The sequence below is a fragment of the Harpegnathos saltator genome, unplaced genomic scaffold (genome assembly GCF_003227715.2).
Source record: "Harpegnathos saltator strain DR-91 unplaced genomic scaffold, Hsal_v8.6 scaffold182, whole genome shotgun sequence".
NCBI classification, from domain to species: Eukaryota; Metazoa; Arthropoda; class Insecta; order Hymenoptera; family Formicidae; genus Harpegnathos; species Harpegnathos saltator.
Genome location: NW_020229964.1, coordinates 794,029 through 820,967, shown reverse-complemented (window position 1 = coordinate 820,967; position 26,939 = coordinate 794,029). Strand labels below are relative to the sequence as shown.

At 35.6% G+C, this 26,939-nt stretch overlaps 1 protein-coding gene across 2 annotated transcripts; it reads left to right on the top strand.

The window, feature by feature from the left end:
• Positions 1-1,774: 1,774 nt before the first annotated feature.
• LOC105184503 (probable sodium/potassium/calcium exchanger CG1090) lies at positions 1,775-26,154 on the top strand. Of its 2 annotated transcripts, none has more exons than XM_019841985.2 (9): positions 1,775-2,402; positions 16,812-17,165; positions 19,752-19,986; positions 20,564-20,676; positions 21,873-22,048; positions 22,246-22,472; positions 22,557-22,853; positions 22,936-23,169; positions 24,805-25,004. In XM_019841985.2, exons 2-9 carry the CDS (start codon positions 16,821-16,823, stop codon positions 25,002-25,004), a joined length of 1,827 nt encoding a protein of 608 aa, XP_019697544.1. In that variant the 5' UTR covers positions 1,775-2,402; positions 16,812-16,820. The 2 variants fall into 2 exon arrangements, with proteins under 2 accessions (XP_019697544.1, XP_011141643.1); XM_011143341.2 differs by having other exon boundaries at positions 1,779-2,690; positions 24,805-26,154.
• The last annotated feature ends 785 nt before the right edge of the window (positions 26,155-26,939 follow it).

Sequence of the window (26,939 nt, the reverse complement as noted above, 5' to 3'; positions counted from 1 at the left end):
ATTAGTTTTGATTTACGTTTGCTCGTATGTTGCAGGTTAATGAACATAAAATTCCTTCATCTAATATATGGATAGATCGGACCTGCATCGTTGCGTCCTAGATCCTTGGATTTAACAAGTCCAGCTTTTTTATAGTGCTTTCTGAAGATTACTGTATATATAGAAGTTCCAACAATAAAAGAAAATATGATGGAACACAACTATTACTTGCTGGAACATTCCAAGAAATGTTCTATCGACTGTTGAAAGCTCTAAACTTCGAATCTATGTATCGACAACAATGAACGCGTATTCGAGAACTTCATTAGATGAAAGAATTTGTTATTTATGTTCATTAATCTGCAGCATAAGAACAAATGTAAATATTAATTAATTGAAAAATAAAGTAACTAAGGACAAAAAATTCACACAGACATAAAATATTGACATCTAAGAGATACTTGAATATTTCAACTTGAATATTAAAACTAAAAGAATTTATAAATAGAGAGAGGAAAAATTAGTGGGTTTTATTTAAAAATTTGACCTATTGACTTTATTGGATCTAAGCTAGGACTTGGATCTGACATTCAATTATTAGAGAGATTGCTACTTCTAAACATTAAAGTACATAATTTTTTCTAAAACCCACTATTTTTAAAATTTTATGCTCAAAAATTGACGTTTTGTAATAAATTATATAACAATAACTTTAAACGACGTTTTGGACTTGGTGCAAGAGCTAATTTTGTTCAAAGATTTGAAGGTCAAGATAATTTTTTTAAATAAAATTATGTTCTTGTTTGCGCGTTCTTATAACTTATCGAGTGGAGCTCAGCAACCTATAACAAAATGACCCTTAAATTATTTTGAACATGGAAAATTACATAAGATTGAAAAAAAGAAAAGTCAAAAATTTATACTCTTCGGCACAAAAACTTATTTAAGAAGATGTTTATAATAAATAACAATTGTCCGTGTCATTGTTCCGCCTTTAATTACTAGCCAATAGTTACTATTACAGTAAGCGTAGCAGTAGCGTTTCAACAATTTTCAGTAAATTCGCATCTATAGAGCATCTTTCACAGCATCGTGCGCGCTAATTAATTAATCTTCTTTTATGAACTCAAAATTTCAAGTGGTTGTTTATAAAATGACGGATCCTCATACTCAACCTTCACGCACGGGTTGAGAGATCTCGCGTCAGACCCTGTATATGTGTATGTATTTTAATCGAGAAATTGGATAAATATCCATGTAACAGTTTCAATCGAGATATTTGTGTCAAAATTGTTCCAAGTTACAAATTTCGGACATCTCGATATTACAAGTATTGACGCCTACAGTAGGAAGAAACAGTGTGTAGAGGAACTGCTACATCTTACAGTCGCACCTCCGTGGGGTGCAACGAACGATCACAAGCGCAATGTGTGGAGACATGGGCTGATGACGTTATTCTCTGCTGGAATATGCGTATTGCACGCGCAAGCATTTCGACGTCGACGTCAGAAAAGTACGTACTGATTAGGGTTGTCAGGACAAGGGGAAGGGAAGGACAGGGAGTCAAGAACGAATATACTTCGTACACAAAACGCGCGCAAGCGTGCTGGGGCGTTGTGGGTGCAAACCACGTGAGCTTTGGTCTCTTTTTATCAATATATACCTTGCAAATATTTATTGTGCTTATTATTACGTACAATAATATTACGTATATAATAACTGCTAAGGGTATTTATAATATTAATCAAATAAATTATTTTGTAAAAAGGCACTTTGTAATAAATTATATATGTTTATCAAGTATACGCAAGTCGATTCTACGTGTAAGCATGTGTGTAATCGACATGCCTGATTATTTCGATAAATCGACTGAACCATTAGTCATAACTGACGCTTTCCTGGCTTCTACTGGCGCCGACGTGTCGATGTGATATTGAAATTTCTATGGATGCTCAGCGTGCGAGGGCGGCATACGATGGTTACTCTGGGCGAGTGCTGTAGTGGGTGGTTGGACAAACGGGAGACGAGCGAGAGAACGCGACGTCACGACGCGTTGTGGCGGTGCGGTTGAGTAGGGCGCGGAACAGTTCGGCGCGGCAACGTCAGAGAACGTAAGACGAGAGAGATCGTATATAATACGCGTACGATGACCGACGAAGCGACGGAGCGCTGCAGCAGTGACAATGAAGGCTGACCGAGTTGCAGCCATAGGGCATAAATAGGTCGGTTGATTTAGTGACTCGGTTATTAGAAAGGGACTATAAAAAAACTGTGCGAGGGACCGACGGCCGTTACAACAACGACGACGACGGCGGAAGCGACGGCAGAGGCGGGCGACTTTTCACGCTCAAATCGATAATTCGAGCAACGTGGCGATAAGAGACTCCTCTGTGAAGAGTTTGATGTTGCTTCGCTGAACGACGGTGCGTGATAAACGTTGTACATACACACACACGCACTCTCTCTCTCTCTCTCTCTCTCTCTCTCTCTCTCTCTCTCTCTCTTTCTCTCCCTCCCTCCCTCCCTCCCTCTCTCTTCCGCTCTCGTGAAATTTACGTGTCGGGGTGATAAGGGCTCGCAGGAGCGAGCGTACCACCCTCGTTATCAGCGCCGCGCTACTTGTATCCGGCATACCGACGTACACCCTCGGTCTTTTGGCTGAAGCTTGCAACGAGCGGCCACGGTGAATCATGATGTACGGCGAGAAAGAGGTAAGCCGTCATTGAGTCAGTTTCATCCGCTGACGGAGCGAGTATCGCGCTTATGATAATGATCCTTTAACATCGTCGGATTTGATGTCACATACGTATATTCATTTACTCATACATCCATCCATTTATCTATCTACCCTCTCCACCCATCCATCCATCCATCCATCCATCCATTCATCTATCTATCCATCCATCCACCCATCCAACCATCCATCCATTATCCATCCATCCATTCATCCATCCACCATATCCATCTATCCACCCACCATATCCATCTATCCACCCACCCATTCATTCATTTGGTTTCATTCATCTGTTTCGTCCGCGACCATTGGAGTAGGAATCGCTAAAAAATGTTCGATCAATTATATATGCCATTGGTATCATCTAAAAAGAAAAAAAGGCTGTGTGAAGAAGATGCAATATTGTTATGTAATGCACAACATATAAGTAGCGCATAATGCGTGTATGTTTCCTGGTAGTGTAATTTCTCTATGTTGCCGGCATAAGAGAGACACGGAAAAATCTTCAAGTTAATATTTCCGATATTGCGTCAACCTTGTATCATCCAATGGAATAATTTACAAAGAGTGTTCCGTTTTAATCAATCCAGTCAATTTTCTCCAAAATTATTGATAATATAAAGAATGTCTCAGATGAAAGTAACGGGATGGTTTCGAAAGGAACGTATTTTAGTTATGTTGTTTTTTTATCTAAGTACAAGCGTAAAAAAAATATGAAAATCACCTCTACTTTTTAAAATAGAACTATCTATTTTGAAACGTTTACCATTGTGATCTATCTTAAGGCGATACTGTAGATTACAGACTGTATCAAGGTCGTAGATATAAAAAAGTTCAAAAATAAAAATTTATCGTATAATCGTTTATCGTTACTCGAATACACGCCCGCAAGCATTAATGCACATTCTAACTTGCTTTCTGGATGACCTTTCAACCTCTGATAAGGTATTTAGCTGAATGATACGATACGCAATTATTATTTTCATCTCGTCTGGTGTCGTAGGTTCAATTTCAGAGAACTTATTATTTTTTATGTAACATAAGGAAATATCTAACGGAGTTAGATTTGACGAGCGTGCTGGCCAACTTGCTAATCGCGTCATTCGATTTAACGTCCTAGGGATATTGGTTGTAGGCTATGACGAATACAATTTGCGTTATAATCAGGAGCACCATCGTGCTGGAACCACATACGCGCTCTAGTCACAAGACCGACATCTTCCAAAAGTGCAGAAAAAACTTCATTTTGAATAAAGTTATCGTACACGAATCTTCTTAGCGTCTCGTCATAAAAATAAGACCTAATAATATACTCGTTTACAATGCCATACCAAATATTAACACCATCTGTGCTGAAAGAGGATAACGCGATGCCAACGGGGGGGTTCTCACGAAACCTGTAATGACAACTATATTTATTAATTTCGCATCTATTATTAAAATTAATTTCATTGGAAAAGAATGTAAACGAAAAATGTGTGTCGTAATATTCAGCTAAATATTTTATCAGAGGTTAGAAGGTCACTCAGAGAGCGAATTAGAATATGTGTTAATGCCTGCGAGCATGCATTCAAATATAAGTGATAAATTTTTATTTTTCAACTTTTTTGTATCTATAATCTTGAATGTCTATGATGATTGTATTCATCTTAAGATGGACTGTTTGAAAATGTGTTCCATTCAGAAAAGGAGGTTATCTTTTTTGCATTTGCATCCAGGAAAGAAAACAACTAAAATACATCCCTTTTTCCGTTTCACCATTCCGCTTTTGACTTGAAACATTTTTTATGTCATCAATAATTTCGGAGAAAATTAACTGAATTTGTTAAAAAAAGACACCATATGCATATGTGTGTATATGTTATATAATAGCTAAGTACTATAGAATATTATATCCAATAATGAATGTACGCATATGCCTATTTACTGAGTTCTTATTAAGCTTATTTTCTACTAATAATATCAAATCGATTATTTTATACTAATCACTCCGTACGTATATATAGTATCCATTTTAAAAGCTACAAGCGAATATTTAAAAATTGAGGAAAATACGAAAAAAATGTTTTAAATCAAAGTTATAACTCAGACAGCACAAGATTTCCAATGTGTGTGTGTGTGTGTGTGTGGATGTCCTTAGGACATTTTTAGGACGTAGGATGCCCTCAACACATTCTTCGGACATTTGTACTATTTAGGGATATTTCGAGGAGGAAAGAAGATAATAATATTTATTTGATTTTAAAATAATTTTGAAAAATTCCGCCTAGATCAAATATAAAAATGTTATTAGGGGACTTTTCGTTTTTTATTGTATCTTCTTGTCGATATGTTTTCGAAACATTTGTTATAAATCTTTTTGCAGTCAGAGCTTCCTAAATTATAAGTCTTTAAAATTTATTTCCGATATTAATATTATCCAATATATGTGTGTGTGTCACACACATACACACACAAGCTATGTACAATTTGTGTTATGACTAGGAACACTATCATGCTGGAACCATATATGTGTTCTACGTAGTTACAAAATTGACATTTTTTAAAAGTGCAGGAAGTTAATTTTTGATGGAGTTATCGTACATGAGTCTTGCTAGTCTTGTCATAAAAATAATACCTATCAATGTACTCGTCCATAATATTACACCAAACTTTAATCTGTGCTGAAGTGGGATAGCGCGATGCCAACAGGGGGTTTTCGTGAAATTACTAATGACAATTATATTTATTAATTTCACACGTATCATTAAAATTACTTTCGTTGGAAAAAGAAACAGTAAGAAAAAAATGTTGCATATCGTATTCAGCGTCATTTTATATAATAATGATATTTAGGGTATCCTATAATTCGCTTCAAGGAATTCGTGGAAACAGAGCGGATTAAGGCAAGCATAAAAGTTCTTTAACGTTTTGCGATAATTATCGCAATAATTATCGAGTTATTAATTATAGAAATCCGACAAATGAGCGCGCGTCAAGATGGTATTGAAGAAACATTACAGCCGCTCGGAACATAGCGCGGCCTAGTTGATCAAGCAACTGTTGCCGGCGCGCGGTGAGACGTAGGAGCGGCGAGATAAGACACGAATAGCGGCGCGTTGTCCTTCCCCTCGCCACGTACCGACAACAGTTGCTAGATCGACTGGATCGTGCTTTTACTCGAGTGGCAAGGCTTCTCCAATCATCCATCTTGGCGCATGCTCACTCGTCAGATTTCCACAATTGATAACTCGATAATTATTGCGAATATCACAAAACGATACGTGACTTTTATGTTTCTCTTAATCCACTCTATGGCTCATATTCTGAACTCTCTTTTATCATTAAAAGTAGCTATAAAAGTGGCTTATAAGCCCCCTAATTGGCTGTAAGCCACTTTTAGATCACTTTTAATGATGAAAGAGAATTCAGAATATGAACTTACGTCTTTACGAATTCTTCGTACTATAAATTATGAGATATCTTATACATACAGAGCGGTAACTCATGTAGCCATAGTCAATGGAGCCATAGAGATGATTAAGATAAAGAAAATACTATTTTGCAAAAATTGTAAAAATATCCGAATTACGCATGAAAAAAGTCGGATGAATTAGCGTGCGCCGCGGCGATAGTGGGTGGTGTACTTGATCGCTCAAGTTTGTAGTGGCCTACTTCGTCTGGCAATAGTTGCCAGCACATGGCGAAGGCAAGAAAAGGCCGCACGCCGATAGCTATTGCTAAACGAAGAAAGCCTATAAGCTCGAGCGCGTCTATTACCGTCGCGACTCACGTTAATTCATTCAATTCTTTCCATGCGTAATTTCGTCACTTTTATGATTTCTGCAGAATGGTATTTGACTTTTTTCTTTATTGCAATCGGCTCTATATATGCTTTTATTAACTATAATATATGAGTTAACTAAAATACATGAGTTAAACATTCTATATATATTCTTTATGGTATCTCACTATACTACTGTGATCAAAAAGTATCTGAACTTTATTTTTTTAAAATCGCGGATAAACTGTAAATCAAATCCGTTTGCTTTCTTAAGTTGGTACACATGTCTTCACATTTGGTGAAAAAATCATGGCGTTCCTTCAAGCCGTTTGAAAGTGGTAGTTGTTTATGTCAATGAAAATTGTTGTGCATGGCGATTTTTACGATGTCGAGAAACACGGAGCAAAGAATTTGTTTGAAATTTTGTGTTGCGAACGAAATTTCATTCACAAACGCATTCAAAATGTTGCAAAAAGCTTATGGCGATGATTGTTTATCGAAAACAAGTATGTTTGAGTGGTTTAAGAAGTTTCAAGAAGGACGAGAATCTGTTGAAGACGGTCCCACGCTCTGGAAGACCATCAACGTCAACGGATGACGCTCACATTGAGACAGTGAAAGAATTGGTACTCCAAAATCGTCGATTGACTGTGCGAGAGATAGCAGATGAAGTTGGATCCTGCCAGCACACAATCCATAAGAGACGACCGGAATTGTGGGAAAACAATTCGTGGATTTTGCATTACGACAACGTACCATCGCATACTTCGACACTTGTGCGTGAATTTTTGACAAAAAACTCAACGAATGTCGCTCCGCAAGCACCGTATTCACCAGACATGGCCCCCTGCGACTTTTTCCTGTTCTCCCTATTGAAAAAATCACTTCGCGGACAGCGTTTCGAATCGATTGAGGACATCAAAGAAAAATCGCTGCGTGAATTGAAAGCCATACCGTTTGCCGCATATGAGCGATGTTTCCAGAACTGGATCAAACGCTGGCATATGTGCGTTGCAAGCAATGGGGACTACTTTGAAGGAGACTATAAGAATTCTGATGATTGAATTGTAATTTTGATTCTTAAAAATAAAGTTCGGATATTTTTTGATCACAATAATATAACACTCTTTATGGTATCTTATAAGTTGCTTCGAAAAATTCGTGGAGACATAGACTTTTATTAAGACAAATACAAAAGTCACATACTATTTTACGATATTCGCAGTAACTATCGAGTTATTAATTATAAAAATCTGACGAATGAACACGCGCCTAAATGAGTAGTTGAAAGAGCATACAAAGGCTTATCATATATATATATATATATAGAGTGTCCCATAAATCAATACGAAAAACTCATGGAAACAGAACGGATTAAAGGAAACATAAAAATCCTATACCGTTTTGCGATATTCGCAATAGGTGTCGAGTTATTAATGAAAGAAAGCTGACGAGTGAATGCGCACCGAGATGGATGATTGGAGAAACGTCAGCAAGACGTTAGCAAGATGTTAGCGGCGAGATAAAATACGAATAGTGGCGCATTTTCCTTTCCCTCGCCGCGCACCGGCAACAGTTGCTGGATCGACTGGGTCACACTCTTGCTCGAGTGGTTGCAATGCTTCTCCAATCATCCATCTTGGTGCGCGCTTACTCGTCAGATTTCTGTAATTAATAACTCGATAACTATTGTGAATATCGCAAAACGGTATAGGACTTTTATGTTTGTCTTAATCTGCTCTATGCCTCCACGAGTTTCTCATATTGAGTTGTGGGACATCATATATATTATATACAGAGTGGTCCATTTTAATCGATAATCGAAAATATTTCGTCAGATAAGCCAGATCGCAAAAAATGTTTCAAACAAAAGTTGTAGAAAGAAATAGGAGATTGGGCTGGCCATACTACTGGCCCACTTCGTCCGATCCACATGCCACTGTAGCGTCTGTTTATATAATTTCTTACAATTGTGTGTGTATATGAGGGGACCAGGGCCATCCTGTATAGAGCCAACACGCTATTTTTTGAGTGACTCGAGTGACGATTGTTTATTATTTCATTTTCCGGTAAAGAGATTAAATCAAGTTTAGTACTGGGGTAGGTTATCTTATTGGCGGTTAACACTTGATACACGCTAAAATTCACGTCGACATTAAAATTATATGGGTAATTATTCTCTACAAGAAAGGATTGACATGTTGCTTATTCTTGGCGAATGTCGTTTAATTAATTATCGTCAAATTGCTGCTCTTTATCAAGTTTGGTATCCAAACCGACGTCATCCGAATGATGCTATTATTTGAGACATTTATTTGTACACCTAATATGTAAGAACTCAACAGAGTAACTTGGTACGTAGGAGATATAGTTACGGGTGTGATGAGAACGATATACGTGTATTAGTCGTTTCAGCAGCAATTTACTTCAATCCCATTAGTAGCTACCAAATGGCGTGACAAACAAGTATACCTAGAACTACCATTCTAAGAATTTTAAGAAATCACGAATATCATCTGTATCAAATAACGTTAATGCTATTACACCAAATGATGATGAAGATAACTTTACAGTTTTGCCGATAGGCTCAACAGATAATTAGAAATAATTCAGCCTTTTTTTATTATGTAATATTTAGTGATGAAACAACATTTGATAAGTGGACAACTAAATAGAGACAATTTCCACTATTGGGTACATTTTAACCCTTGTCAGTTCAAACAAGTAAACAATAAATAATCAACATCGATGGAGTATTAACATGTAGTGCGGTATTACTAATGGCTGAAACTATCTGATTGGTTCATATATCTTTGATATTAATGTAAGCGGTCAGAACTTTTAGCCTTTCTAAAGAATGAATTACCTGGATTACTTGAAGATGTTGATTTGTATACAAGATTCAGAATGTGGATTTATTTAAATAGGGCTCCATCACATTATGCAAGGAATGTAAGAAATTATCTGTATAGACGCTACAACGCATATGGATCGGACGAGGTGGGCCATGGATCGTACTACTAGAAACTGTTAGCCATTTTGAGCGAAGAATCGTGTTATGTATTCAAGAAAATGAAAACGTCTTTGAACATCTTTTGTCATGTTTATAAAAAATTATGAGAGGTAAGAGGACTCACGCTAATCAAGTACTCCGGAACATGAGAGATAAGCGGACTCACGCTAATCAAGCACACCAAATCGTGAGAGGCAAGGGTACTCACGTTAATTAAGCATTTCAAAGGATTTGAAAGCTCCGTCACGTCCACCTCATTCATCCCGGGTAATGTTAAGCACGGGAAAATGCATGTTAATCAGTTTGGAGCTGATTGACTATCAAACAGAATCAATCCAGATAACGGATAGGAACAATAAAGACGTACATCCACACACACGTGCGCGCGCACATACACAGTAGAGGGCAATTTGGAGTCGCAAAACGCATACATATGCTATATGGGGGTGGAAACTTTTTATTTAAATCATAAACTTTGGAACGCTGTAACTCATTGAAAAATGATCCAATTTCAGAAAACAAGAAAACCGTTGCATTCGTCTCATTATCAGCTGCAACTTTTATTTCGAGAAAAAATCGATTTTTATTTAACAAAATGGCCGCCATGATCAAATCTCTAAAGTAGCGCTATCTACATTTAAATTGATAATGTCATCATCTTTCCTTCTCGAAGCCATAATACTTTTGTCTGAAACATCTTTTTCTTTTTAATTTCTTCTTTTCGAGATATTCGCGTATATTGAATAAAATAGTTTATCTTATATATAGAGGGTGATTCAAAACAATCGTTTGTCCTTAAAAAGTCGTATTCCTGATTTTATTCTAAGACGATCCTTCCTTTATTTTTAAAATTTTGGCTAAAGCTTAGTCTTTAAATTACACTGCTCAAAAGAATTATGGCACAGATAATTTATTGCCGAAAATTGGCCAACTTTAACTGGCGATTACTTCGCGAAAAATTATTGTAGACTAATGACTTTTTTTTTCAAAATGAAACTTGAAGTCTCTATTTTAAGAATGTATCTCCATCTTTGCATCGATCCACTCCTATCCCTGTAACCTCTGACCTAATCTGAGGGCATGTTTGGTATATTGAAAATTGCAAAGTTTGAAGGAATGCACGGACGTGGACAATTTTTTTTCGGGGACACCGTTTATATCGTCATAAAGTTCAAATCTTTCCCTTCAATTTGAAAAAAAAATTAGAGTCGCTACAATTTTTTTTCGCAGAGTTACAGCCCTTCAAAAATATCGTTGTTTTTGGTCTTCGGGCCAAGTGTGCACGCATGTGTGTGTGTGTCCATGACAGAAGAGATAAGGATCCCGTGGTTCATCACTTCCACAGTCAATAATTACTGTGACAATTTTATTCACACACTTGAGCAATGAAATGAAGAAACTTTACTAACGATGACGGTTAATTACAATAAATTACTATCAGTTAATTATTAAATTCACTTGAAAAAAGGAATGTGTGGATAACGTGTAAACGCACAACACGTTTGTTACTCGATGTGTGAACTGCGCGCCGACAACAAGCAGGTTATGTCGGTCCTGTATGATATTACGCGTAATTTGTTAACTGTTCCTTATTATAATTTAAAAACTAAGCTTCAGGCAAAATTTTGATAAAGGAAAAATCGTCTTAGAATGAAGTCAGGAATATAACATTTTAAGGACAACTGTTATTTTAGATCACCCTCTGTACACACACCACGCGCACGTGCACAGGGTGCTTGGAAACTCATGTAGCCATAGGCAATGGTAGCAAAGAACTGATTAAGACAAACATAAAAGTCCCATATCATTTTGCGATATTCGTGATAATCTTCGAATTATTATTATAAAAATTTGACAACCCTTACAAAAATATTTCACCATTTTTAGCCCTCAAAAATCGGTTTTGATTGTAAATTTGAGTTGTAAAAAGTATGCATTCAACTCAGCGAGTATGACACTGTTTTTAGGTTGGAAAGGGGCACTTTTACTTAAACAGTAAGTGGTGAAAACGGATTGTCGAGTAGTAAAAACGAGTATATCCGAGTAGTAAAAACGTACCATAAAGTGTATTTTTAAGCAGATTGGCCCGTTTTTCCCATCGGATTTTTACTTATTTTGTACTTATTCTATACAGCATAATCTTTCCGCTACACGATTTCGCAATGTTGAAGAAGTGTAACAATTCATCGATAACTTCATTCATTCTAAGAGCAAAGATTTGTTTTATCGTGGTATCCATCTTTTGCCTAAAAGATGACAAAAGGTAGTAGATAATGCCGGAAAATATTTTGATTGAAAGTATTATATCATTTATAATAATATTAATAAAAAATCATTGCCGTAAAAATGATGGAAACTTTTGCATACTCTCAATGTTGTTAAGAAAAAACCAATTCCCATGATGATCTTTTATTGCAACAAAGATGGTTCTTTTTCCTGTATATAAGATTTTGAAAATAAGATCTTGTATATAAGTTAAATAATCCATACAAAGACTATTTTGTTTAGACAATATGCTAAGTATTAGCAATTGAATTAATATTTCTTTTAGTAAAGAGCAACAATATTTACGTAATCTTCTTAATACAAGAGCAAGTATCTTGTTATGATTATTATTAATGTAATGACTTAATGATCTCTGTATTGATAATTTGTCTGTATTGACTTAATCTTCTCTGTATGAATTTTCGATAGTTATTTATCAATGCAAATATTAAACGCATAAACAATATTTGTCGCAAGCATGGGTTTATTTAACTAGGCATCCTTTGATGCTACCTACAAATTGTTACATACTTTATACAAACCTGCTACCTACAAACCGCAATAAAATTTGATAAATATTAATCTGATTTCGAAAGTTATAGTTACATTGAACGCATTTGATTGTGCGGATTGCGTCATCATGTTAATTACGGATTATTGTATTATCCGGTACTTATGGGGTACCCAGAAATTATCAGATGTCTCTCTTTGTCTATATATTTTATTAATTTCGTTAATTGTTGGCTAACATTAACGATAATTCGATGATTCGGTATTGATAGGGCGTTCAAGTGCATTTGTTTATTTTTCCTATATATAGATTGCACACATTACGCAATTAAATACGTTGCATCATTATGTTGGCTTTCTATTTGTTTACACCAATTCTTATTTACGTATGCACGCATACACGCATGTATATACGCAAGATATAAAATATAGCTCGTCTATATAGCTCGTCTATATAGCTTGTTTGACAAGTTTGACGGAAATCACATGTAATATATACAAAGGGTTGAAATAGTGCTTTCATGTTTAGGGATCAAGGGGTGATTTCCATCCTTAAAATGTGTTGTCAGTCGATATAAAAAAAACACGTGTTCAATATTTTTCAATGTTCTACGTGCATGCCAAATTTCATCGGAATCGGTGAGTGACAGTTGGGTAGTGTTACTTGTAAGAAACGTTCCAGGCAAAACTTGTTTGGTTCGAAGGAGAATATAAGATGGTGTTGTTGATGCGACCTTGGATAGTTATCTGAAGGTTACATGAAGGTCACTTTCAATTTCTTAAATAGAACCCCATTTTTCATTGTGTATTCTTTAGTTTATTCTTTTTAAAACACTATTATAAAATTTTTTTTCGTTAAACATACTCTGGTATTCACTTTCTCAGAATGTACCGATAATGTTTTCCGTAAAAAATTAATAAATTAGCCCAAATAAACTAATGTTTGATCATTACTAATTGAGACATTTATCTTATTTAACTCTTGTTTAAACGAAATACTTCTTTATAAGAACTAATCATAATTTTCCGAAACGCAAGTTTAATGAAAACTTATTTATGTGAAATTAACGCCATATTTTATGTTTTAATAGTGTTTTTTTCAGATACAATTTATATATGTGACAAGTATCATCGATTTATTTATTAGCGTTGTATTTAATGATAGCGTGCGTACGAGTAGTAATTTTGCTACTTCAGAAGTCAGCTATATAGTACAGAGTATTTGGGATCTTTTTGAAACGAAAAATTGTGAAGATTAATCAGATCGAACTGAGAAGAAAAACCAAGTACCATTTTGCAAAAAACGCAATAGTTATTAAGTTAATGATTAAAAAGGATGATTATTAAGTTAATGATTAAAAAGGACCACATCTAGAGTTCTCTTTTAATCTCTTAATTGATACTATAAGTTAAAAACTTATTTACTTTTGTTAAAACTTTTTGTGTATAAAAAGTTTCGTGTTAAATTTTTTACACAGTCGTGTGTTAATTTAACATATCGTTGTTGTGTTACTTAGACTTTCTTGTGTTAAGTTAAGATTAACTATTTCCAAGTGTTAAAATAACACAATTTATATGTAAATGCATGAATTCTTGCTATGATATATTTTATATGTTAAAGTCAACACCTAAAATGTGTTATTTTCCTCATTATAACAGTTATCAGTCATGTGTTAAGATTTTTTTATTTTTAACACATAGATTATGTCAATCTAACATTTTCATTTCACCAAATCATGGATCATTACTTTTCCCAAATGTTGAAGTAACATTCATTATATGCCAATTCAACACAAACTATAATTCTTGACGTTATTCAAATGTTAAATTTTTGTATTAATTGTTTACATATTATGCTTTAAATTAACTTTAATTATGCGTTAAATTAACACATAAATGAGAATGATGATTTGAGACACATGAAATATATTAAGTTTAACACATCATTTCTTATAGTGTAGAAAATTTACGTACTTATTTGCAAAATGGTAAAGGACTTTTTGTTCAGAATGACTTAATTTACAATTATATAATAGCTATTATATAATAGCTGTGCCTAGCGACAGGTTCAAAATTCAGGGTTTGAAATTCGATATACTCATATCTATCGTTAGACACAATAGCCGTCATATAATTGCAGATTAGGTCATTCTGAACAAAAAAGTTAATTACCATTTTGCAAATAAATACGCAAATTTTCAAGTTATCAATTAAAAGATCCTCTAAATATGATCATTTTCAATCATTAATAATTTAATAACTACTGCGTTTTTTGTAAAATGGTATACACAATTTTTCTTCTTTCTTCTTTTGAATTCGTATTCATGTACGTAATATTAATATCTTTAATGGATAACTGATTATATGGGCAAGTCTGATTTGATTTGAAATATTTATAACACTGGATCAAATAGTTTTTGAACATAGCTATATCATAAACTGGACTTGAAAATGTGTCGTTGGAGACAGAGCTCGGCAAAGTTTACAACTTTCGGCCGATTTTCGGAAGTTACGCCTTCTATCTCCCCTTACGGCACGTTTAAAAAAAACCTCCGTTTTTTTTTTAAATGCATCGGCAATAGTACCTCATGAGTGACGAGGAAACCTATTATGTTACCTTCTAATTATAAAAATATAAGAAAAAAATATATATATACTTATACAAGTATATGTTTTTACAAGTTTGTATGAAATATTATACATATAGTTGTATCGACATTTATTTTTCAGCCTTTGAGATGCGTTAAAGGAGCGCGCTATCAATGCTAACACTTATTCTATCTTTATCACTCATTACATGTACAAGGATTGAATGATGCGTTAGAGCTGATCGATGCGCTCCCCGAACGCATCTTTAGTAGGCACCACATAGATGCGCCTTATGATTTCAACTGTCCTGAGGTCGCGAGCCGTGACCGTCAGTTGCTGGATCCGCCGCGCCGTAAGGGGAGATAGAAGGCATAGCTTCCGAAAATCGGCTGAAAGTTGTAAACTTTGCCGAGCTCTGGTTTGAGATATCGATAAGCTGAGTTACCGGTGTAAAGGCGACATAAGAACGGTTCTAACGGAATAAGTAGAAAAAGTTGTCTCTTTGCCTTGTATATGTAGTATGCTTCGCATACGATTGTTATTTTATATGCTATAGCGTATTACAACAACGAAGGTCTGCCGTAACAAACTTTGACAATTCCATGTGACTTGTGTGAAACACGACTGTATTTAACTGTCGCTTAATGTTTCAAAACTTCCTGTCTCTATATCTATGTGGATTATGTTCATGTTTTCAAATTGTCTTAAATTCACATTAGGAAAAACGAATGTCGCATAGTGAAGACTCTCAAGCTGAGATTAAGTTCCCAATATAATATCTTTATATGTACGAGAGTAGTCCCAGAAGTACCTGACCTAACAAAGAAAACATAAAAATTTGGGAAAAAATATCTTTATTTCTCTATATAGTCTCCTTTTAGCTCAATACACTTTTCCCAGCGATGTTCAATAGCTTCGATACCCTGTTTATAATGGGAATCGTCGAGTTCCTCAAAATAGCCATCAAGCCACCTTGGTCCATTGTTTTGACTGTTTCTTCGTCTCAGGTGTGAAGTGATGGACCCATGTTTCATCCATAGTTATGAATCGACGCAAAAACTCGGCTTTATTGTTGCGAAACTTCGCTAAACATTCGATTGAAACATCCTCACGACGCTGTTTTTGTTCCAATCGCGGCACCCATCTTGCGCACAGCTTTCTCATGTCCAAATTTTCAGTCAATATGCGATGTACAGCACTTTTTGAAATGCCTACCATGTCTGCTAACTCGCGCACTTTTAGTCGACGGTCATCCAATACCATTTTGTGGGTTTTCTTCATCATTTCTGGCGTGGTCACCTCATTTGGTCGACCACTGCGATGTTCGTCTTGGCAACTCGTACGGCCTCGTTTAAACTCTGCCACCCAATATTTTACTATTGTAAACGAAGGAGCAGACTCCCCCAGAGTAGAATCTAGCTCCGCTTTGATATTGGTTTGGACTGAGGCCTTTCAAATGAAAGTATTGTATCACATAACGATGACCAATTTTTCCCATGTTTACAAATTCACTGAGAGCGTTCACTATTGATAGCTGCCAAACAAATACTAAACAACGTAGTGTCGTCAAACTTTAAACTTAAGCTTTATAAGGTTGGTGCTTTCTACCATAGTCTACCATAGTCATTCTTTTCAAACAACAACCGCTATCTATACGTCAGGTCAGGTACTTCTGGGACTACCCTCGTATGTATTGTAATAAGGCAATATAAATCTTTCTAAAATTAGATGTATCCTTAATGTATTCATAATGTCTTAGGATATGTCCTAGACATCGGAATCATATTTTGTGTTCTTTTGATTTGATACAATATGATAAGAAAGTAAATAGAATTGAAACGAATGTTGCTGATTGCGCGATTTAATTGATTACTTGTTAGTATGCAAGAGGAGCTAGTTCTCATCTGAGAAAGAAGAGATAATAGCAAACTTGCTCTAATCCGTGACGTTCGTTCCAGTTACAGACAATGAGATGCAGACCACGTAATCTGATGCGTCGCAGAAGATGGCCTCTGCAGCTGGGTTTCTTCTTGATCTATGTTTTCGTGCAGTATGTCGCCTCGACGAAAACATTGTCTGATACGACGGTGTTCTCTTCAAGCTCTATGCAGGACGAAAATGATTGGACATCGACAGGATCATCAATTAGCATCACTGAGGAAGTAACGGAGGCTTTGCCAACGATCTCGGCAACCGTGGAGAAGCCCAAGGAGAATCCTACGGAGAAACCTAAAGATAGCATCGAGAAGACCACGAAGCTCCCTGAAATGGCTCTGTCGAAATATAATCGAGAAACCACCACGATCGCCACAGTGAGTGCGAGTTTCTGATATGTCGTGTATCATTGAAGACATTCTATGCATTATATCGGACGTGGATAAATCGTAATATTTTTAAAATATAAGATTAGAAAACGAACGAATCAATGTCACTATTTGTTTAGATCAGTACTGATAATGAAACATAGGGAACTCGAAAATTCAAAAAATTCTGAAACTTTATATGAAAGTAAAGTAGTTCATCCGTAACGCGAAACTATTTTTTGTTCGTGCGGAATTTCAGTCCGAGGGGGTGAAACCACCCTTCGAAAAAAGAAACCATTTTCATTTTTAGCGTACATCTTTTAAAATATGAGGCATATGCAAAAATGGTTTATATGAAAGTTGTAGTGTATCTCATATTTTTTGCAACTGTGTATTCGGATTTCGCAAAATTGAAAAATTTTTGAAACTCTCTCTTCCTTCCCATTACTTTCACAAAATTTTAAGTTGTTTTTAGGGCAAAAATAAAGAGCATCGTACATCAAATTCATCTGTGCATAACGGTAGAAACTGGAAACGATTACATTTTTTAGAGATAGAGGTAATTAGAGCCGTAGGTGCCTCACTGTAGGTAGGCGCTTTTGAATTGTGCTGAACTCAATAACTGCGTCTTGTTATCGAGTTGATATTTCCTATACTACAAAATGATAAGAACTTAATCCTAATGATATTGCAACGTATTACATAAGGCATGAACGAGAGCAGAGATTAATTTGCTTATATAAAAATAGTAACATGTGTGTGCCAGGGGATAGGGATGCTGCGGATAAGTACATAACATTCTCTGTATGCTAACAAAAGCTTACCTTGCACGCGAGATAATAGTCTTGGTAGAATTCGAATGATACTCTTAAAAAAAATATTATTATTATTCAATATTGTTTACTTATCTGTTCCACATGTAATATGCTGTGTAAACACCAATAATCACACAACAGATAATTCATACGTCCTGCTACAGTTTTTGAAACAGCGATGGAACAGTAAATTAACATTTAAAGATTGGGTATGAAACAGCGTATGAATGCTAAAGAACGTAAAATCTTTTTTAACTGTGAGGAGACTAGATACAATAAAGTAAAAGGAATTACCGTTTCCGAAATCGCAAAGATAGCGTAAAGCGTGAGCAAACTTATCATCATACATCATCCAAGTTGCAAAGGTTAATCAATATTAAATGTTATGCGTCAACAACTAAAAGTTACGCGGACGATTAGATTTTCGTGTCGCCTTGGAAGAAATATGGATAGAATCATCGGATGTATATAGCTTCCGATTACATACAAATTTTATTAAACACGTTTTTGACACTGTCATGGTGTTAGATCTTGCAATTGATCTCCAAACTAAAAATAATATGTTAGAATTGCAATTATTTGGAAATATAATCATTTCTCGCTCAGCTTTCAACATTTATTTAAATATACGTGGTTTAAAAATGGATAAGTGTACCGAGAAAATCGACAGAGTTTCGCACATCATTTGAATTTTATTTCGAAAACTATTCGAACATAACGCAAAGAAATGAAGGAAATGAAGTACACTCATGTTATTATTTTTACATAAGCAAATTAATCTCTCTCTCTCTCTCTCTCTCTCTCTCTCTCTCTCTCTCTCTCTCTCTCTCTCTCTCTCTCTTCTCTCTCTCTCTCTCTCTCTCTCTCTCTCTCTCTCTCTCTCTCTCTCTCTCTCTCTCTCTCTTTCTCTCTCTCTCTCTCTCTCTCTCTCTCTTTCTTTCTCTGTTCTCGTTCATATCTTATGTAATATGTTGCAATATCATTAGGATTAAGTTCTTATCATCTTGCAGTATGGAAAAATATCAACTCGATAACAAAACGTAGTTGTCGAGTATAGCGCAATTCAAAAGCGTTTATCTACAGTGCGGCGTATATAGCTCTGTGCATGTAATTATCTCTATCTCTAAAAAATATAATCGTTTTCAGTTTTCATCGTTATATATGGATGAATTTGATATACGATGCTCTTTATTTTTGCCTTAAGAACAACTTAAAAATTTTTGAAAGTAATGAGGAAGGAGAGAGGGTTGCAAAAATTTTTCAATTTTGCAAAATCTAAGTACACAGTTGCAAAGAGTATGAAATACACTACAACTTTCATATAAACCATCTTTGCATATACCTCGTATCTTAAAAGATATACGCTAAAAATGAAAATGTTTTTTTTTTGTGAAGGGTAGTTTCAGACTGGAATTCCGCACGAACATAAAATTTGCATTACGGATAAACTACTTTACTTCCGCACAAAGTTTCAGAATTTTTTGAATTTCTGAGTTCTCTACGTTCCCTTGTGAGATATGGACGTAAGAGAGAAACATAATATATGCGATGTATGATGCAACTTGCGTAACATTTATGTCAGGATGTGATACATCGAATGCTATATTGCTATATTCATGTGTTGACATTAACTTGATGTTACGTGACACATCTATCCGCACGTCATAAACCGCATGACAGCGAATCTGAGCTATCTATATCTGAGTGTCTATCGATAAATAATTATTAATAATTAACCTGTTTTGTAATAATTAATTTTGTAAAAATTCTTTTGCTGAAGATGCAGGTTACTTCAACTCAAGCTCCGACGAAGTATCCGTATTCGACGGTGAGACCGCGAAGAACTAATTGCTCGGCGCCCGCTATAGAACAATTCCCACGTCCGTTAATGGGTCCCGAGGCTAGAAAACACGGGGGACTCATAATACATATTTTAGTTGCTATCTACACATTCCTGGGTCTCGCTATCGTATGCGACGACTATTTTGTCTCAAGTCTGGACAGAATTTGTGAAGGTAAGGAATTAACCCAGTGAGCAATAAATTATTAATAGAACGTTACTGCAATGATATTCAATAGCACATAACCTTTTCTAACATGTAGTTTTTAACGTTGCATCGACATCATTACTATATTTTTAAAACGTTTTACAATATTCGAAAGGATCTTATTATTCAGTAATATCTTCGAAATATTTTCGAAATATTAAACGAAAATATCCGAAAGATGCATATAAAATCAATCATTTTGAAATATTGATCTAATCAATTCATTATTTATTAGAAATATATGCAAAGTTATTTCTTTTCTTTCTGTCTTTTTTTCATAAAACAGTATAAAACAGCCATAAAATGATAATCCTATACCAAGTTCTAGTATTACGTATAAATGGTTAGTTTTGTATAATGTCAGTTTTTTATTATTGAAACGCAGTAACACAGATTATTTCAATATGGTTAATTTTTTATTTTTTTAACTGAAAATGAAGATAACTTGTTTTATTTTTAAATTCGCGATACTTTCAACATATTCAGATTTATTTTCCGCAAATCATGTATATTATATTACAGACATTAATTCTACTTTTTTCAGAATTGAGATTGTCTCCTGATGTCGCTGGAGCCACTTTTATGGCTGCCGGCTCTTCCGCCCCTGAGTTAGCAACGGTGATTATTGGCGTATTTTTCGCTAAAGATGACATCGGAGTAAGTTCAATTATATTTTTAATCACTTCCCAGGCTTTGCTACGCTTGTTAAATATCACAAAACATAAGTCACTGATGAAAAGTATTACGTGATGCACGAACAACCTATCTGTTTTTCGAATAAGTGAAGATTTATGGTTATTGTATTCTGTGGATTTTGTATATTTATAACCATTGTTGTGTTCTCGAAATTTTTTGGAATGAAATTTCATTCGACAAATAAGACCATAGCTAAGTCACTCGAGTTTGACTAATTTTGTACTTATTCACAAATTCTTTTTTACGAATCGTTGAGTGAATATTTTTATTTGAAATTAAAAAGTAAATCCGATATATCCCATCGTAAGAAGAAATAGTTTCATCGTGTTTCATCGTAAAAACAAATTCAGTCTAATTGGAATATTCCTTCATATGGGATCAGAACTCATTTTTACGATTCCAAGTGATAATATTTTTACTGTCGTTTCAGTAGAATTTTCACCTGTTTCGAGTGAGATTCCTCTGTGAAAAATATAATGATCTAGATATATAGAGTGTTCGGGTTTTTGGAAACAAAAAATTGTGAAAATTATCAAATGAAACTGAGAAGAAAAGTCATTTACCATTTTGTAAAAATCATAATAATTATTAAGTTATTAATATTAATGATTGAAATTGACATTTAGAGGCTCTTTTAATTGATAACTTGAAAATTTGCGTACTTATTTGCAAAATGGTAAAGGAATTTTTTGTTTAGAATTACCTAATCTACAATTATATGACGGCTATTGTATCTATAATAGATATGAGTATATTGAACTTTAAACCCTAAGTCTTGAACCTGTCGCTAGGCACAATAGCTATTACATAATTATCAATTTTTAAATCATTCTGAACAAAAAAATCTTTTACCGTTTTGCAGATAAGTACGCAAAATTTCCAGTTATCAATTAAAAGAGTCTCTAGATGTGGTCATTTTCAATCATTCTTCAATCAACTTAGTAATTATTGCGATTTTTGCAATATGGTACTTGACTTTATTTTCAGTTTGATCTGATTAATCTTCACAATTTTTCATTTCCAAAAGATCCCGAATACCCTGTATAATATTCCATAACAATTATGTTCTAGATAATATTATAGATATATTATAAAAACGTTTTAAATAATTAAAATTAAAACGATCCAATTGAAAAGTTTTTTCTCGTTTATTCTAGGTGAGCGGCGTTATTGGTAGCGCCGTCTTTAATATAATGTTTGTTATATCGATTTGTGGGCTGTGTTCCGCGACAGCCTCCAAATTGAATTGGTGGCCTCTTTGTCGAGACTGCTTCTTCTATGCTATTTCAATCCTCGTGATGCTTGGTACGATTTATAACGAATCCATTTCTTGGTGAGTGGCCTGTCAATATTTTCCATTTTTTTACCCAATCATCATATTATTATTAATTATTATCATTATTATTATTATTATTATCATTATCATTATTATCATTATTATTTACTATCATATTATTATTTTTTGCACGAGGTCAATCGGATGAAGTTAACAAGTAAAAAACCTTATTAATGCAATTTTAATTATTGCAGGCTTGAGTCTCTATTTATGTTAATAATGTATATGGTATATTGCGTGGCGTTGTCCTTCAACGCTAAATTAGAACGTTGGGCGAAGTCATACAACATTCCATTCCTGCCGAAGGATGACGAACCAGCTGAAGAGAGCGCTTTAGTAAGTTACAGGTCTTTGCAGGAAGATCGGTTATCTTATACAGGTCCGAATTCGCCAGTTACTGAGCAAGTGAAAAATCAGGAAGGTAATTCATCACTTTTATCTATCCTTTTTGTATTTTTTATATATTTTCAAAATAACAATAGAGACGTTCTCCTCTTTCTTTCAGGAAGCGGCATTCAAGAGACCGAGCAGCAGCCGACAACACAACCGAAACAGCCTGAATATTATAAAGCAAAAGAGCCTGATCCTAATGAAGTGTCACCTCTCGTGATGCCGACGGATGGCAACAAGTGGACTTTATTTACCTGGGGTCTCGTCTTTCCTATTCATTTCATGTGTCGTGCAACGATGCCGGATTGTCGGCAAGAGAAATGGCGAAGTTGGTACCCTTTCACGTTTTGCATATCGATGATTTGGATTAGTTTTTACAGCTACATAATGGTGTGGATGATAACTATTATAGGTAAGACACATCATCTGAATAAATTAATAATTCCATTGAATCAAGCTATATATTTTGGTAAAATAACGATTTCATTTTATAGGGAGTACTTTGGGCATTCCCGATACCGTAATGGGATTGACTTTCGTCGCCGCTGGTGTGAGTGTACCAGATGCTCTTTCCTCATTAGCGGTAATAAAAGAGGGTCTTGGTGATATGGCGGTCAGCAATGCCGTAGGTAGTAACGTTTTTGACATTTTGGTATGCCTCGGCCTCCCATGGTTCATACAAACGGCCATGATACAGCCCGGTTCGCATGTAAATGTCACCAGTAGAGGTATGTGGACCTATTTTGTTATATTATTTGTTATATTATTCATGTATTCGTAATATGTACAGGATATTGTAACAATGTACAGATCAATATGGACGAATTGTTTATCTATTTTGCCGGTACACAGCACGATGCGCGATCCCGCAATCAGCATCTTTGTAGTATACTCATCTGCATCTGCCAAATATTAGGTGTTTCGGTTAATTTCCGCTGTTCGCGTTTAGATGGCAGCTAGCTACAAATGTAGTGAACTGTGACAGCTGAAACTCATGCCATATTAAAGGTTAGGCGTTTTTCAATAGAATTCAATCTATTAAGGTTTACTGCTGCAAGCAGTGATATTGTTTTTAAATCAATTCAAAATGGAACGCAATAAGTTCCATATTGTTTTTCCGATATGTTCTCCTTCATTACTTTGATGTAAAGAAAATTGCAACTGAAGCACATCGAATATTGGAATAGTGGAAACTTATGGTGATTCTGCTTCATCAGAAACAACATGTAGAGATTGATTTCGACAATTCAAAAGTGGTGATTTTGATGTGAAAGACAAGGAACGTTTAGGTCAGCCAAAAAAATTTGAAGACGCCGAATTGCAAGCATTATTGGACCAAAATCAATCTCAAATACTCAAGAAATTGGCTGAGGCATTAAATGTTGCAGTTTCGACAGTTTCTGACCGTTTACATGCAATGGGAAGAATTCAAAAGAAAGGAAAATGGGTGCCACATGAACTGACCGAAGCGAATATGCTGAACCGTGTATCCATCGCCACTACTCTGATTGCCAGGCAGAAAAAATAGAGTTTTTTGTACTGGATTGTCATTAGCGATGAAAAGTGGATCCATTATGACAATCTTAAATGCAAAAAATCATGGGTAGACCCAGGCCAACCATCCACATCGGCGCCAAAACGTAATATTCATAGTCTTAAGACATTGTTCTGTATTTGGTGGGATCAAGAAAGTGTTGTGTATTATAAGCTCTTAAAATCTAATGAACGGCTGTTACGGCTGACCAGTACCGACAACAATTATACAGTTTGAAGCTAGCATTGGATCAAAAACGACTACAAATCGCACACAACAAAAGAAAACTGATTTTATTGCTCGACAATGCCTGGCCACATGTTGCAAAAGTCGTCAAGAAAACGCTGATAGAGTTCGAATGGGAAGTTCTTCTTCATGCTGCGTATTCTCTAGACCTGGCTCCATCTTATTACCAGTTGTTCCGTTCAATGTAGCATGGCCTTTAAGATACACGCTTTCGAAATTACGAAGAAGTTCGAAAATGGGTGGGTGAATGGATTGCTTCAAAACCTGAGTCGTTCTATTGCCGTGGAATTCATCTCTTACCAGAAAGATGGGAAAAAGTAATATAAAACGATGGAAAATATTTTGATTGATTAATCAGTTCATTTTGTAATTGAAGTAAATATGTTTTTCAAGCAAAAAACAGCGGAAATTAACCGAAACACCTAATAGATATACTACCAAGGCCTATGGGATCCATGTCTATTCGTATCTGCTAGCGAGATGGATAAGCAACTCGTCTTTTTGTCCTGCATTTTGATACAACACACCCTGCACAATAATATACATAATCTTATGTTATTTACACGTTTTTTATTCTCATCAGGTTTGACATATTCCACTGTTTCCTTGTTATCGACGGTAATATTTCTGGTAATGGCGACGCATCTAAATGGTTGGAAATTAGACCGACAATACGGCATAGTCTTGATGGTCTGGTACTTGATATTTATCGTGTTCGCGTCGCTTTATGAACTCAATGTCTTCGGCGAGATGAATCCTCCAGTATGCCCCAGCAAATTCTAATACAATTCCGTTCATTTTCGGCCCTTGTTTTGCTCAAACGCGGAACGATCCGAGCAAAAAGCACGATTTCGGAGGTCGTCTCAGAAAGAATCGTCTCGCCCGATTGAATCGCGAATGATGACGCGCGATCGTAGATCATCATAAACGCTCAGTGAGTTTGTTCGATTGTCCCTATACCCCTTTTCCTTTTTACTCGATGATGAAGGCAATGAGAGACGTAAGACTTAGAAGCTAGCTGCATGTCGAAAACAAATATGATTTTAACTTGCTGTGGAATTGATCTGCCACTGTTTGAAGCTTTAGATAACGAAGAACCTATTTTTGAGCTTCTTTTCTTTGTGATTTGTCGCATAAAATCCAGACAAAACGTGCTCGCGCATAAGTACGCAGGCATTGTATCCTATTGACGCTAATGAAGAAGACCAACGAGTATTTTGCTTGCTTCTGTTCGTGTACGAGTCCAGTCGGCACGAATTACAAACGTTTCCCGTAATCGAATCAAGAAAGTACCGAAATAGTTATGAAAGTTACAAACTTTTTTCAAGATAATTAAATCGAGATGAAACTTCTTCGACAGACAATATGACTGTCAATAGTAAAGTGTAATTGCTATTTAATACGAGTACATTGGCAGTAATGACAACAGTTTGTTCAAGTAAGATATATGAACGTAGCGTATGGACTCATGTTGTAAATTAATCTTTGCAAAGTTTCGCATTTTCAAACCTTAACCCTTAGCCACAGACCGATAGAAGACGTGACGTTTTATACAGTCATATCGTGCATCCAAATGCCTGAGTACCACGGAAAGAATGCCAATTGACAATTAAACGTTTTACATCCTAACGTCTAGTGTACAAATACAGTAGAGGTTACAGCAGCTTGTTAAAATAGACCTTAGAGGCATTATGTCTGCGGCTAAATGTTAAGACTGTTAACAATGCTGTGCGAGAGAACCGTTGGAAGTAGCAATTAAGTTTATTCACGTTTCTACGGAATTGTTAGGGATATGTGATATTTGATGTGTGAAAGATGATTGTTTTTTGAAATTGTTAACGTGACGTTAAGTGCGATCCTTATTCGACGTGGCTACAATTTGAAAATAATAGTGTTTTTATCGCGATGTTTATGCTACACACACACACACACACACGCGTGCGCGCTCAATACACGCACACACACACACACACACATGCGCGCGCGCGCGCCCACACACACACACACACACATATATATATATTACACGCATGGTACGCGCGCGCGTGTGTGTACGTGCGTGCGAGCGTGCGGACGAGTATGTATACGTGTGTGTATATAACGACATATTCTATACACAAAATATCCATAATTAGAAACATAATGAAATTTCGACGCTTGTCCTGATCATGACCACCTTTCTCTCGCAATGCAACACGCGAGGAATATATTCGGGAGCTTCATGACACAAAATTGATGAAAATGACCAAATTGATTAAAGCAATTATAATTTAATTCTGGTGCCGCTAAAATTCTGCCGGGATATTGGAGTAACCGGGACGGGACTTCGCGAGATCAAAGGAGATCCCTCGTTAGCGTGAGGGTGAACATAACATTTTGTCTCTAACAATTTTCCCAAAAGGTAAAAGTTTGCGGGCCATAAAAAGAATGTCGAATTGAATTATTCGTTGAATGATGAACGTTATCTTCCGGTTCTCTGATGAAATGAGGTGAGGAGGATTTGCGACAACGAAGGAGCAAGCGAAATGTCTCTCGTGATTAATTGGAAACGGCGCCGAGGTGAAAAGGAGGGGGTTGGGATCAAGTAGTTCCCTACGAAAGCAAACTAACGCTGAAAGAGACAATAATTAATACAGCCTTATCTGATGAAAGTATTTACAACAATGACACTATACTGCGCGTTCCTTGGGACCGATTCTGGACGGGGTTATTTTACAT